Consider the following 13,807-nt stretch of genomic DNA (forward strand, 5'->3'; position numbering starts at 1 on the left):
CTGGGGTGTGGCATAGTTCTGGGGTGTGGCATGGACATACGATTTTAAAAAATCTTGCGGCCAAAGAACGCCTAGCTTAACTCCTCAATATCCTTTTTCTCCATTGAGCAATTAAGTCAGGGGTCCCCAAGCCACAGGCTGTGGACCAGTCCATGGCCTATTAATAACTGGGCAGCACAGCAGGACGTGAGCGGGGGCGAGCCAGCATTACCACCTGAGCTCCGCCTCCTGTCAGATCAGCAGCATTAGATTCTCATAGTAGTACAAACCCTCTTGTGAATTGTGCAAGTGAGGGGTCTAGGTTGCCCAATCCTTGCGAGAATCTAATGCCTAAAGATCTGAGATGGAACAGTTTCATCCGGAAACTACCTAGGTCCGTGGAAAAATTGTCTTCCACGAAACCAGTCTCCAGTGCCAAAACGGCTGGGGACTGCTGTCCTAAATGGTAGCATTTTTCTTAGCCCTGTATAAGTCACACATTGATAATCTTTCCCTTCAGAGTATTTCAATCTCTAAGTATTTCCCAAAGTTCTTTCTTTAGCCCTCATTTATCTCCTGCATTTCCACCCCACTAATTCACCTATATGTCTAGCCATACTTCAAATTCTTTCTAAAACTGTATTTATTGCATTTCTTCAATACTACTCATTTCTAAAGCCTTTCCGCTTGGCTCATTACTGGCTAATGCTGCTCTCCCAGTGAATTTAGCAGGAAATCCTCAGTTATCTTTAGCAGCTGCCTCTCTCTCTCTCCTCACCAACCTAATCCAATGTTACCCACAAAATGGGCAGAGAATTATGGCTGTGTTTGTGTAAAGGTAAAGGATAAGTCCTCACTAACTGCACAGAACAAGTACCAACCTTTAAAGCATGTCACTAAAGTTCTTTTAAAGTTTGGCTCCAATCCCCTTTAAATCCTATTTTTCCTTTACTTCCCTGTTAAAGTCCTAATTCTTTAAAGCCCAACACAACATGTTCATTAAACTACCCCTAAATCACCAAAGTGAAATCTCTTGGGGTCAGATTTTCAGACTCAGCTAATCTTAAGTGGAACAGCAATGTAACTCTAATATATACTTGGCTAGTGGTTTGGGAAAATATAAAAACACTGAAACAACAAATATGTAATGGAGAATAAAGAGGGGACAAATCTGGGGTCCAGGCCACCTGCATTTACAGGGAAAGGAAAGAGAAGTCTAGACTGCAAAAAGCTAGCTTAGAAAGGCAAGAGCTTCCTGACAAAACAAAAAACAGATGGGCTCGGTTTTAACTACGTCCAAGGAAGCCTGGAAAAAGGCTGAGCTACATCTGGTGAGGGAACACATCCTAGTCCATCCTCGTCACCTCCATGTGTAGTTGATGGTATGTTAAGGGTGAATCTGCTTAGTATGTTCTGCTTTTGTTTTGTAAAGATGCTTATGCTGTCAAGTTACCAGAAAGAAAATGAGAAGTTACATTGCTTGTCATGAGTTGGATGGTGATAGTCACAACTATAAAAACAGTGCAGGTACCATGATCCAATCTCATTTCTCCTAACAAGAAATTACTGCTAACAAGAAATTACTGTTAAGTCTGCAAAATGGGACTTGGTCATGGCCTACTAAGGCCAATTACAACTTGTAATTTGGTTTAAAACACCAGCAAATGCAACACATACATAGTATTCAGAAAACTTGAAATATGGCATTATAATAAGGATAACAGCTAGTTGCTATACAGAATCTGGTGGTGAGGGGAGCTGTTTAATTTTGCCATTATTGTCAAATCCACAGAGTTAATTAATGCCATGGCCCAGAGGAAGGAAAGGAGACATACGCTGTTCTAGTCTGTTTCTGTACCTGCAACATGATGGTGAGGGGAGTGTACCTTCATGGTCTGAGGCAGGAAATATCCACATGAAATAAAGTACTGAGAAGTACCCAGAACAACTAAAAACATGTAGTTTGGTCAGTCCCTGGAAGTGTGAGGCTAGAATGCAAGGAGTTAGGATGAGAACATGGAGAATCACTTGGGCTTAGCGTGAGCCACAGCAATTCAAGGCCAGGAGTGCAAGAATAGAGCAGGTGACCGATGCACAGCATCCTGCCTGAAAAGTGCTCCTGACACCCTGGAAGTCAAGCCTAGGAGGCAGCGGAGTTTAGGAGCAGGAGAGTTACAGGTGTTTAATGCTTCCTGGGCTAAAACCCCCGAATTATCTGTATTAAATGTATAACGTTTACTATCCATATTGCTGTGCATGTTAAACTCAAAGAAAAACTAATTTGTGTAGAAAGGCACTGACCTAAAGTAAGTTTTATTTAGCCTTAAAGAATTGGTAAATCAGAGCAATTCATGCAATACACAGCATCTACTAGAAGCTAAGAAGATACTGTAATTCCTCTAGATGGGAAAGTTGGGGGCAGGAGGAAGAGAACAACATGTAGGGAAGGTGGCATTGGGGGTGAGTCTTTAAAGAGGCACAGGACTGTGACGAGAGAAGGTTCTATGGGGAGGAGTACAGAGGGAAGTAGTAAATTACATGTAAAACAGGAACATGTAAAAAGCTACATGAAGGCATCTCAATCCCTCTAAAGATATATTTGGAAAGAAAGAAATGGGTGGAAAATGAAGACGACAGATCAGGGCTATGTTTTAGAGCAGTGGGTCTCAACCCTGGCTGCATGTAAGAATCACCAGGGACCTTTAAAAAACCCATTGTCCAGGCTTCCCCTCAGACCAGAGTTCAGGCCCTGAGGTTAAAAAAAAAAAAAGAAACCTCAAGTGGATTTCATCATGCAACCAAAGATGTGAACTTGTCCTTTCAGAGGATTAGTTTGGATTTACATAAAAGGAAAACATTTATTAGCATTTGTTCTTCCTGTTGATTTAAATATGTATATTTGTTTTTAATTCAGAAGGCCTGCTAAATGCCACTTGATTAGTAAACCCAATTACTCTCCCTTACTGTTAGAGCAGTGAGGAGTTATATTGTTGCAAATAATAAAGATAACTTACTCATTTTTGTTTTCCAACAGATAATGATGGTTGCAGGGCCCCTCTTCAATGGAGGCATTGCCAGCCTTCTGGCCATGAAGGAGAAAGTGATTTCAACTAACCCAGGAAACTCTTACCTCTAAATGGAGACACTTCCTGATAACAGAAGAAACTGGGCATCTAACCCAGAAATACCAGCTGAGTAGGAGAAGAGAAAAGGCATCAGCCAGTCAAGGTTTCAGAAGGCTGCCAACAGTAAGTACCACTTTGCCCTCTGCTGGCACTTTCTGAGAAAAACATCATCTAGCTCTTGGGGAAGAGTCCCTCCAAATAAGTGTCTTCAGTGGGCAAAGGGAGAGAAGACTAGGAGGCAGCAGTCCTAATTCCCACATCAAATTGCACATTTAAACAATAACATAGTTTTTTTTTCTTTGTATAAGAGCCCAGATAGTATAAAAGGACTCGTTTTAAAAAATGTCTTTTAAACAAAGCTGCCCAGAACTTTGACTTTCAGTACTACTTTTTTTTTTTTCGTGGACAGTAGCTTATTGCAGCAACTCAATACCGTCATGTGACAGAGAAATAGGGGTATGACAATGTTTGTTTCTTCATTAGACATTTAAGCAGCAGCCATTCTCTATTTTTACACAAGAAAGTGATTTGGGCTTATGGGGAAGGTGGCTCACTGTTCCACAAGGAATCCTAAATTCTTGGGTCCTAGAGACCGGCATCCAGTCAAGCTCAGAGCAAGCCATAAATACAGGGGGAGTGAGTTGAGGCTTTAAAGATGGCAAAGGGATGGGCCCTAGACTGTTTTCCAACCAGAAGGCTCAGTGCTGACTCCAGGTCACCTCCTTAGGTCATCCTCCAAATTTTGCTGGGCTTCTAAATTGTTCCCAGTTGAACAAAAAAAGGCAGACATTATGATAGAGTGAGCTTGAAAGCCATGCTTTTCTTCACAGGACATCATGTTAAATATTTTGTATTAGAGCCCCCAGCCGTGTAAATTCCCACTCCCATACCTGCTCTCCCAATGCATGCAGCTCACATAGTTCCACATGTAATAGCCAGGATCAAAACCTAATGAAGCAGTGAGGGAGCGGGGCTGTGGGGCCCAGTGCCACTAGGTGATCAGATAAAGCTTAATAACTTAATAGTCTCACCATGCTTACTTTATAATCCTGCTCTCTGCGCCCCACCTTCCCACCCACACACAGGTCTTTGTAAGCCACCTTGGGAGTAGATGAGAACAAGATGTGAATGGCAATCAATAAACATGGTTTGGTGAACAAACCATATATTACAAAGTGCTTCTGTGTGAAGTCTGCATCCTCACAACGTAATTAATGAGTGAGACATTTCTCATTGTTTCTGCTCACCCAGGAATACCTTGCTGTGCCAGCTCTTGCCATTTATTAACCAACCAATAAGGGTGCAGTGCTGTAGTCATGGAAGCTATTTCAAAAGGTTAAGGAAGTCTACTGGAATCCTGGTTCTTCTAGCTGCCATTCAGACTTATTTTTAAAGTCTCATTGAAATGTAATGCATGTTATGGAAAGTCAGGATGAAATAAAATGGAGATTTTTTTTTTGCAATGTATAAGACCTTTTATGTTATCACTCAGTGCTTTGCTTTGTTATAATTAACTCTAATTTTCTAAAATGCAGGAAACTTTAGGAACAACCAAGATGACAGTTTTGTTACCTTAGTACCCCCGCATCCACAATTTTGTTTTCTGTGATCCGGAAATACACAATTCATAAATTTGCAGGCCATTCTAAGTAGCATGATGAAATCTTGCACCATCCTACTCTGTTCTGCCCTGGATGTGAATCAACTTATTCATTCTGTCTACATTACCCACACACTGGCCACTTAGTAGCCCTCTAGGTTATCGGATTGAAGGAATATAGTGTATATAAACTTTGGTACTATCTTAGATTTCAGGCATCACCTGAGGATAAGGCAGAACTACTATATTTCTAGTTTTGTCATATAAAATGAAAAAAAAAATGGAGATCTCAACAGACACCCAAAATTTTAGAATCAAATTGAAGGGAAAAAAGTAATGCTTTCCTATGTCATTTTTTCCAAAATATCTATAAGCACTCTTTCTAAAACCTAATGAACACTTTTACCTTTATCCTATTTCTCAGTTCTTAGCTTTGGTTTAAAAAAATAAATAACTCTGTGATTCACACTGAAAGATGATTTGTGAAGTCAATTCCACAGCAATCATCCTTTGTTCACTTTGGGGAGAAAGGGACACTTACCTTTTGTGACACTGGCATTCTCGGATTATTAATAGTTGCTGAAAGTACAGGGTTGTTTCCAGAACTATCAAACATCCTTAAATCATCCCTGGAATCAGCAATCTAGAAAATACAGAATTTGCCCAGTCATGTCTCCACAGTCACACTGTGCATACTCAAGGCACAGCTAAATGGTGGAGAAATCACAGCAGAAGTGTTAATCTTATCCTCTTCCCTGCCCCTCTAGTCCTGAACTGTTCACATGAGACTTCAAGTCTTAATGTAAAACTGACAGCAAATGCATGAGAAACATCCTCTAAGGAAAAAGAATCCACTTAAAACGTCAAAAGAAGACCAGAAGAACTCTCTAGGGGAAAAAAAGGCACTTTGCAAGCAAAGAAAGGATATAAAATTTGCAAGATTTTAATCATTACCTTACTTTTCCAGTGGATATATATTTTGTTTCCAACGAAGTTAAATAAGAGTGAATTCTACTTTGTCGTAGATATTATATATTATGACGATTCAAATAATACAGTTGAGTGTCTCAGGGGAAGCTGAACGTTACAACCACTCATAAGGCATCTATCAAGGCAGCTCGGTGAAACCTGCTGCAGATACTAGAGTGCCAAAACAGGTTGAACTTGATGCTGTCCATGTTTTCTGTGAGATTTCAGGTCACTGGTTTCCATATTTGGTCTCAAATTTCACAGCTTAAAAATTATGATGGTATGCATTATACAAGCTAATTCTTTTTCTCATTTGCAAAGAAAGTTGTTGCTTGGTCTAGACCATAAGTCTGCTGTGATGCTTGTTATAATTTTCTTACTGATAGATGACTGATATGCCAAAGTTAGGAATGTGGAAAGGAAAAAGATCTGAGGAAACTCAAATTTAGGCTTATATAAAAAGCTGCCCAGGCTGGGTGCAGTGGCTCACGCTTGTAATCCCAGCATTTTGGGAGGCTGAGGCAGGCAGATCACCTGAGGTCAGGAGTTCAAGACCAGCCTGACCAACATGGCGAAACCCTGTCTCTACTAAAAAGTCCAAAAATTAGCCAGGCATTGTGGGGGACACACCTGTAATCCCAGCTACTTGGGAGGCTGAGGCAGGGAGAACTGCTTGAACCCGGGAGGTGGAGCTTGCAGTGAGCCAAGATCCCGCCACTGCACTCCAGTCTGGGTGACAAGAGCGAAACTCCATCTCCAAAAAAAAAAAAAAAAAAAAAAAAGAAAAGCTGCCCAAATGAATTGATGTGACTTGTACTAATGCAATTAACATACAATTTTAACTTCAGGTCTCGGAGGAGTTTGGAAAAGCAGGCTTCACAAAGTAGAGCTCCTTTATTGTATAAATGATATTTAGGAAGAAACGGCCTTTCTAAGCAAGGTGAGGGATGGTTTGATTTGGATCATTAACCATGCTATCAATAAGGAATTTCTTTTAGGGAATTGTGGTCCCCCAAAAGTCTCCCAGCTGTTGAGTAGAGCCATTCAATGCCCCCCATTTGTACTGCTCACCTTGCTGATATCAGACTCAGACTTGCTGGAGCACATGCTCTGAAGTTCCTTGACAAGATCTGCTTCATCATCTGAACCCAGAGAGAGTCTCTGATCCAAATTCAACGTCAGTGATAGATCATTCTCTAAAGACCTAACACAAAGTTCAGAAAAACGTTTTTCAAAGTGAGAACAATTCCCAATTTGGAAATCCAGACACTGTACCTTTTTTGGGATTTGGTGTGGGGTAGGGAAAATGTTTTTAATATCCTTTAAAGTATTTCATAAATGTCATTTAATGCAAGAAATTTCCACAGGATTTTGGTAACTCCTACTCAAAATTCTTGAGAGGATAAAATTTTGTTTCACAAAGAACTTCACTTTGATGTACAATATTCCAAGCTCCTTACTCTTGCCGTTTCTTGTCTCCCAGGCCAGACAGGATGCTAAACACTGTGGCACAGGGGACAATGTGATAAAATGGGACAAACACGGATTTCAGACTTGGCTCTATTGCTAGCTAGCAATATGACCATGCACCAGGTTTTCTTAACACCTCAGTTCCTGGGTTCCCTTTTCTGTAAATAACCCTTATGTGTACATCCTAGGGTTGCTGGAAAAATGATACAGGCTGTTGCAGGTCATGGATCTAGCTGCGGTCCTGGCAGAAAATAGCGTGCCATGCAGTTTCCTTCATCTCCCTTCTCTCTCTTTACCCTCCCCTCTTCTGTAATGCTGCAAACCAGCGGACATGATCCTAAATGTTACAAGCCAAGTGACAGGGCACACAATTTACTGGGCTATCATGGGGACCTATTTACAAACTGCCTAAACATTTCTATAATTGTCCAAATCATCCTTTATACCTTGATATTTGTAAGCTGAAATAGTCTATTTCTTAGGAACAATATAATAAATTATCACTGTAAATTTATAGCACTTAAAAATCACGCCTGTAATCCCAGCACTTTGGGAGGCCTAGGCAGATGGATCACAAGGTCAGGAGTTTGAGACCAGCCAGGCCAACATGGTGAAACGCCGTCTCTACTAAAAATACAAAAATTAGCCAGGCACGGTGGCAGGCACCTGTAATCCCAGCCACACAAGAGGCTGAGGCAGGAGAATTGCTTGAACGTGGAGGTGGAGGTTGCAGTGAACCGAGATCATGCCACTGCATTCCAGCCTGGGCAAGAGAGCAAGACTCTGTCTCCAAAAAAAAGAAAAAAGTCATACTGTTTCTGTAAATCTGTGGAAAAGTCATCTAATGACTGTCTAAAAGTTCACAAATGCATAAACAAAATTTGATCAAATGAAACCTATAATATTTCTAACCTTATTCAACAAATTACAAGCAAAATAGTCGTCATATTGCATTATATTAATCTTAACAATTTAGACATTATCCAAAGACACCATTAGATTTCAGTTTAATATCAGCATTTGAATGACATATATAACTTTTTTTAAAACCATATTAACATAATAGTCATTCAAATAATTGAGAACATGGAACATTTAAAATAGTAATTGAAGTTACTTGATTTACCTTTGCTGTGAGTTAAATTTGAAAGGGGAACTTACTTTTGTTTTGACAGAGAAGCATTCCTGTTACAATTCAGCTGTGATATAGTCTTATTTTTCATACCTGTTAAAAAAGAGAACCATTTTCAATAGATCATTATCCCTGTGCCTCTTGAATTCTGTATTTAAAAGAAACAGACTGTGGACTTTGCAGTACTTTCATACTGTTCTTGGATTAGTATCCAGGATTTGAGGAGATTTTCCCCAGGACAGAGGCTCTGGGCATAGCCTCCTGCAGAGGCACTGTGGGAAAGTCAAGGAATAGCCAACTCCGTCGAGTACATTTTGATGGAACTCGGTACAACTAACACTACCTGAAGCTCAAGTCAAGAATCCTGAATTTCACTTTTATGGATGGCCGTTCTTCTCTTTAGTCAAGTCCCTAGTTCCTTAGGCCCTTGTTCTCAAAGGAACAAAAGAAGATTTTAATACCTGCCTTTTGATGATGGTAATCACCCTTTCTCTACCTTTGTGTGCATTCTAACACTACTATGTAATCAAGTATAGTTTTTTGATATGTGGCATTAGCCATGTACTTGTAGAAATTTAACTTTTAACAGCTTTTGCATTATACAGAAAAGAAAATATGAACAGGGTACAAAAAGTCATAGAATTTAAAAAATGCTGAAAATCATATAAATGTTTTTTAAACTGCAGATTATGACACAGTTAAAAAAAGAGAAAATAGCCTGTATTTCTTGCTGGAGGTATACTGATGCGTATCAGTTATATATACACACAAATGCAGAGGCTTGTGTGTACAGATCATGGTGTAAAATGTATTTCTCACAATGGGTTATGGTTAAAGTTTGAGAAACACTCTTATAAACCATTTTAGACTCAATGTTATGAATGCATTACAACAGTTGCTTTTGAGTGAATTCTAAAAATATTAATGTTGTCAACACAAATTTTCTCTAAAGAATGTTTTTGAAAAGTAAATATATCCTCATTAAAAGCAGATCAAAGAAAATCACTGTCGAGTTTCTTTAGTCATACTTCTGTCATTATTGTCGAAAGCACTGACTAGTGGATTCTACTAATTACTACATAGCGCACAGCCTTGGGCTCTGCCCTAAAAGCCTGGGATCTGACATCATTGGCCTTTCTGTTTTAGGTCAGGAAAGAAATGGGCTGTCTCTTTATCAAATTTGATGAGCTTCCATAGTGATCTGCATGCAAAAGGATTCCTGTGTTGGTTTTTTTTTTTTTTTAACCAAAGTCACCCCAACCATTGTAATAATCATATATACAGTGTAATTATTGGAAAAATTTACCATTATAAAAATAACGAGAGGCATGTCAGTCATGGTTTCTAACCCAACTACTGACTCATGAATTATATACTTTGTAAAGTTAACTTTTAGAAATTTCCTTGTTGAAGTCAGTGTAAACTCTTGTAGCACAGTTTTATTCTGTCAAAGAAGTTCATGCTTCAAAGAATATAACAATTGATATCAAATAGTTCTAAAACTAAAATTATTAAAAACACAAATAATTTCAAGTCTATTCATCTTTTTTTACATTTAGCATAATATAGTTTTCTGATCCAGACTCTTCCATCATACTGCTTTAAATTCATATTCATTTTGTTGATTGTTTGTTTACTCTAAAGCATATACCAACAATTAAGTTAGCTCAAAAAGTTGGTCTTAAACTTTACAGAGATTCTAATAAACTTAGAAATGACACAGTGAAGAGCCTCAATGGGTGTCCAGTTATCTGAGTACCCATAGATCATTGCATGTCTAACAAGATCAGGGTGTCGTGGACTACAGAAAATAGCACTGGGCTTGCAAGAAACAATTACAGAACCGCGTATTTCCAGGAGAGATGATTTGGAGCAGGTGCCCAAGGGTTTCTGAACCTCAGTTTTATTCTCTGTAAATGGAGATCATTATCATTGTCTTGGAGCTTTCTTGCATACTGAAAGGACTAAGAGCAAATGAAAGGTATAATCCTTGCTACAGAAAGTCATCTAGGGGTCTATACTAAATTGGTGGGCTGGAGTCTAGTCTTAGTCCCTAAATCAAACACTCTGACAACTTTGGGAAGTAATAACAAGCTCTTAAGATCAAAACAGTATCTTATTATCAATATAAAATACTGATCTTTTTAAAAGTATAAGAAAATTCATTTTATTCAGTAAATTTTCATTCAGTCACTTAAAAAGGGGTCACAATTTGCTATCATGCACTTAGGGTAATTGGGGAACCCTAGCATATATTGATAGGATTAAAAAAACATTAAATTTTTATTAAAATTAACAAAATACAAGCTTAAAAATGAAAATATACTCATAACTAAAAGCAACTTTGTTTTTTAAATATAAGATTTTAAGCACCTCATTTAGAAACCCCACTGCTATAAAGTTGGCATAAAATTTCACAAAACAAATACTTTGAGAGAGGAGGTAAATGAATGACATAATCTGAAGTCCACAGTGCACATGAGGTGGAAATTTCTTTTCATTTTTATTCCAATTTGGATTTGTTTTGGGAAAGACATTTATAATTTATATAATAGCTGATTATCCTATTATCAATGCCAAAAGGAATAAGTCTAACACCAGAAGATACACACGTGTTACATCTTCTTTGTTAGAATGAAAGCTTACATATTTTTCACTTGATGTCCCATCATATGAAATCTGTCCAATTTATTAGAACATAAACTCAATGACGGCAGGATCTTTTTTTTTTTTTTTTTTTTTGAGACACAGTCTTGCTCTGTCACTCAGCCTGGAGTGCAGTGGTATGATCTCGGCTCACTGCAACCTCTGTCTCGCAGGTTCAAGCAATTCTCATGCCTCAGCCTCCTGAGTAGCTGGGATTACAAGCATGCGCCACCATGCCCAGCTAATTTTTGTATTTTTAGTAGAGACAGGGTTTCACCTTCCTGACCTCAAGCTATCCACTCGTCTTGGTCTCTCTCAGTTCTGGGATTACAGGTATGAGCCACCATGCCTGGCCGGAATATATATATTTTTTACCACTCTATTTCCAGTGCCTAGACTAAAACCCAGCACATGGTACACGTCATACATAAGAAAGAAATGTGTACACCTGATTCACCTGGAAAGGCCTTAAATGGGTATCAAATATGTCTCTACACATATTTTTTTAATGTAAGATTAACTTAGGAGTGACATAATGGAGAAATATGCCAATGATTTTATTATGCAATAATGCAATGATTATACAAATTGTGAACACCAAGAGAAACAAATTAATAAATAAATGACCATTAACAAGTTAAAGATTAATTTTGGAATTCCGGTTTGAAAGTGGTATTTTTCAGGTAGAGATCTCCTGTATATTCTTGGAAATGTACCTACTATATAGTTTATTCCATGAAAATGTGCATTAAAATACTTAAACTTTGTTTTACCAAATGCATAGTGATAACAATGAAAGCATATTTGCTTTCAGACACTGGATCACGTATGTCCACCTCCTGGTAGGCAACATGCCTACCCCCGCCCTTTACCTTCAGTGCTTAGGTCTGGCTTATTCCAGTTAGGTAAAGAGAAGCGGCCAGACTTCCTGCGAGGACTGGTGTTCACCTTTCTCCAGGCACCACTCTCTCCTTTCTTCTTGTTACAAGTGTTATAACTGGAAACTATGGATAAAGGGAAACTTCCTCCTTTGAAATCAGCTGTATGCTGGTCTAGCTCTGAAACAACACAAATCACAGCAGGGATAATGCAGTTTCACTGATTAAAGCAAAATACATTTCCGTTTCTCAAAGATACGGACTGTTCAAAATAATGCATTTATTTAATATCCAAGCTGGGGTTTTGTGAACCAGCACCAACTTTACTTGGAGGTCTAGAATTCAAACACTAACCAGTAATTAAAATCACAGTTCTGGAACACTGCTATAAAATGTATATTTTTCTAATTACAAAGAGAGAAAGCTCTGTAAAAACAGCTTTTAAAAGGTATTTCACAAGGGTGTGAAAAGGTATTTCACAAGGGTGTGAATTTCCTCTCCTCTCTGCAGAAACCCACATACCTGCTCTGGGGAGGGGACAGCCATGCAGTACAGCTTTATTTAGCAAGATGCTGAGAGCAGCTTTGACCACAGCCTGCTGTCCTTGGCTAGGGTGTCTTTTAGCAGTTGTCTGCCCAAAGCCAGGTTGTCTTTTCACAGAGGCTCTTGACAATATTGCTTCTTGAACTCTGGGTGCAATGACGCCATTCCACAGCTTAGACATCCACCTAGCAGGAGAGGGACCGATTCATCCCTTAGGAGCAGGCTTCTCAATAATTATACACAATTCCATGAAAGGACAGTTTGAAGACTATGGGGAAAAAACGTTAAGTGTTTCTATAGATATGCTACCTTTCCCAGGTAGTTTTCAAAGAAGTGAAATTACCCAATACAAAAGTGTTTGAATCTGCCTCAAAAATACAATGTATTTCAAATGAAACTGATTGTTTACATGTCTCTCTCAATGTAGAATCAATGCTTGAGTGCTGAGTGAATGAATGCATGAATAAACACATTGAAAGGAAGGTAAATTTAAAGACTGAAGAAATCTGGAAAAAAGATTTCCTAAAAGTCCATGTCTAAATAGCTTCAACTTCTTTGTTACATCTCCTCAATAAGGTGCACATACATTGTATTTTAATATTTCTGAAATTGGGATACTTTTTTTTTCTTTTTTTGAGACAGTCTCGCTCTGTCACCCAGGCTGGAGTGCCAGGGCACAATCTCGGCTCACTGCAACCTCTGCCTCTTGGGTTCAAGCGATTCTCACGCCTCTGCCTTCCAAGTAGCTGGGATTACAGGCGTGTGGCAACAGGCCTGGCTAATTTTTGTACTTTTAGTAGAGATGGGGTTTTCATCATGTTGGCCAGGCTGGTCTCGAACTCCTGACCTCAAGTGATCTGCCTGCCTTGTCCTCCCAAAGTGCTGGGATTGCAGGCATGAGCCACCGCACCCAGCCTGGGATGTATAATCACTGGCAAATTAAATCTGCCTGTCCCAAGGCAAGGACTCGCTGGTGCGTGTGGGTGGGCTCAGTTCTATAGGGAGGATGGGGGTCAATCAGCTATCGCCTCAGGTGGACTGTTTGCATTAATAGCCATAAACAGTGGGACTGCAGCCCAAATTTGCAGCACTCAATGCCAATTAAAATTCCATCAAAAAAAGATTATGCTTTGTTGCAGTATTAAAAAACACTTATATGATTAAAGGCTATAGAAACAAAACCACATCTCCCAGGTTAGGAATGTTTTCAAAGCTTAGACATTGCATAAAACTTTCAAGAATTGTCAAAAACTATGATCCATCTATTTTAAGTTTCTCTCTTAATGTCTACTGCTACACAATCGGGGGAAAAATAAAAGTACGAATGGGAACACAGACAAAATTCTGGTGTTCTACAGCATGAATCGAAATTATGCAGTTATTCCTAAAAGTGCTAAAGTATAAATATGATAAGCTGTGGTCGGAAAAAAAAATCAACTCCTTAACTTAGCCATTGGTAGACAAT

The 13,807-nt window shown here is 38.9% G+C and overlaps 1 protein-coding gene across 5 annotated transcripts in view; it reads right to left on the reverse strand.

Moving 5' to 3' along the window:
• Nucleotides 1-13,807, reverse strand: part of CTTNBP2 (cortactin binding protein 2) — a 159,631-nt gene that overhangs the window by 1,939 nt on the left and 143,885 nt on the right. For 3 of the 5 annotated variants that reach the window (XM_055392151.2, XM_055392150.2, XM_019031726.4), the window contains 5 exons: nucleotides 12,322-12,527; nucleotides 11,794-11,979; nucleotides 8,305-8,368; nucleotides 6,745-6,877; nucleotides 5,246-5,347 (listed from right to left, as the gene is read on the reverse strand). In XM_055392151.2, the coding sequence (XP_055248126.1) occupies nucleotides 5,246-5,347; nucleotides 6,745-6,877; nucleotides 8,305-8,368; nucleotides 11,794-11,979; nucleotides 12,322-12,527 (691 nt within the window). Of the gene's footprint in view, nucleotides 1-3,109; nucleotides 3,171-5,245; nucleotides 5,348-6,744; nucleotides 6,878-8,304; nucleotides 8,369-11,793; nucleotides 11,980-12,321; nucleotides 12,528-13,807 lie in introns of those variants that run through there. The other 2 variants (XM_055392152.2, XM_055392153.2) reach the window with 2 other exon arrangements.

Source organism: Gorilla gorilla, chromosome 6 (genome assembly GCF_029281585.2).
Source record: "Gorilla gorilla gorilla isolate KB3781 chromosome 6, NHGRI_mGorGor1-v2.1_pri, whole genome shotgun sequence".
NCBI lineage: Eukaryota > Metazoa > Chordata > Mammalia > Primates > Hominidae > Gorilla > Gorilla gorilla.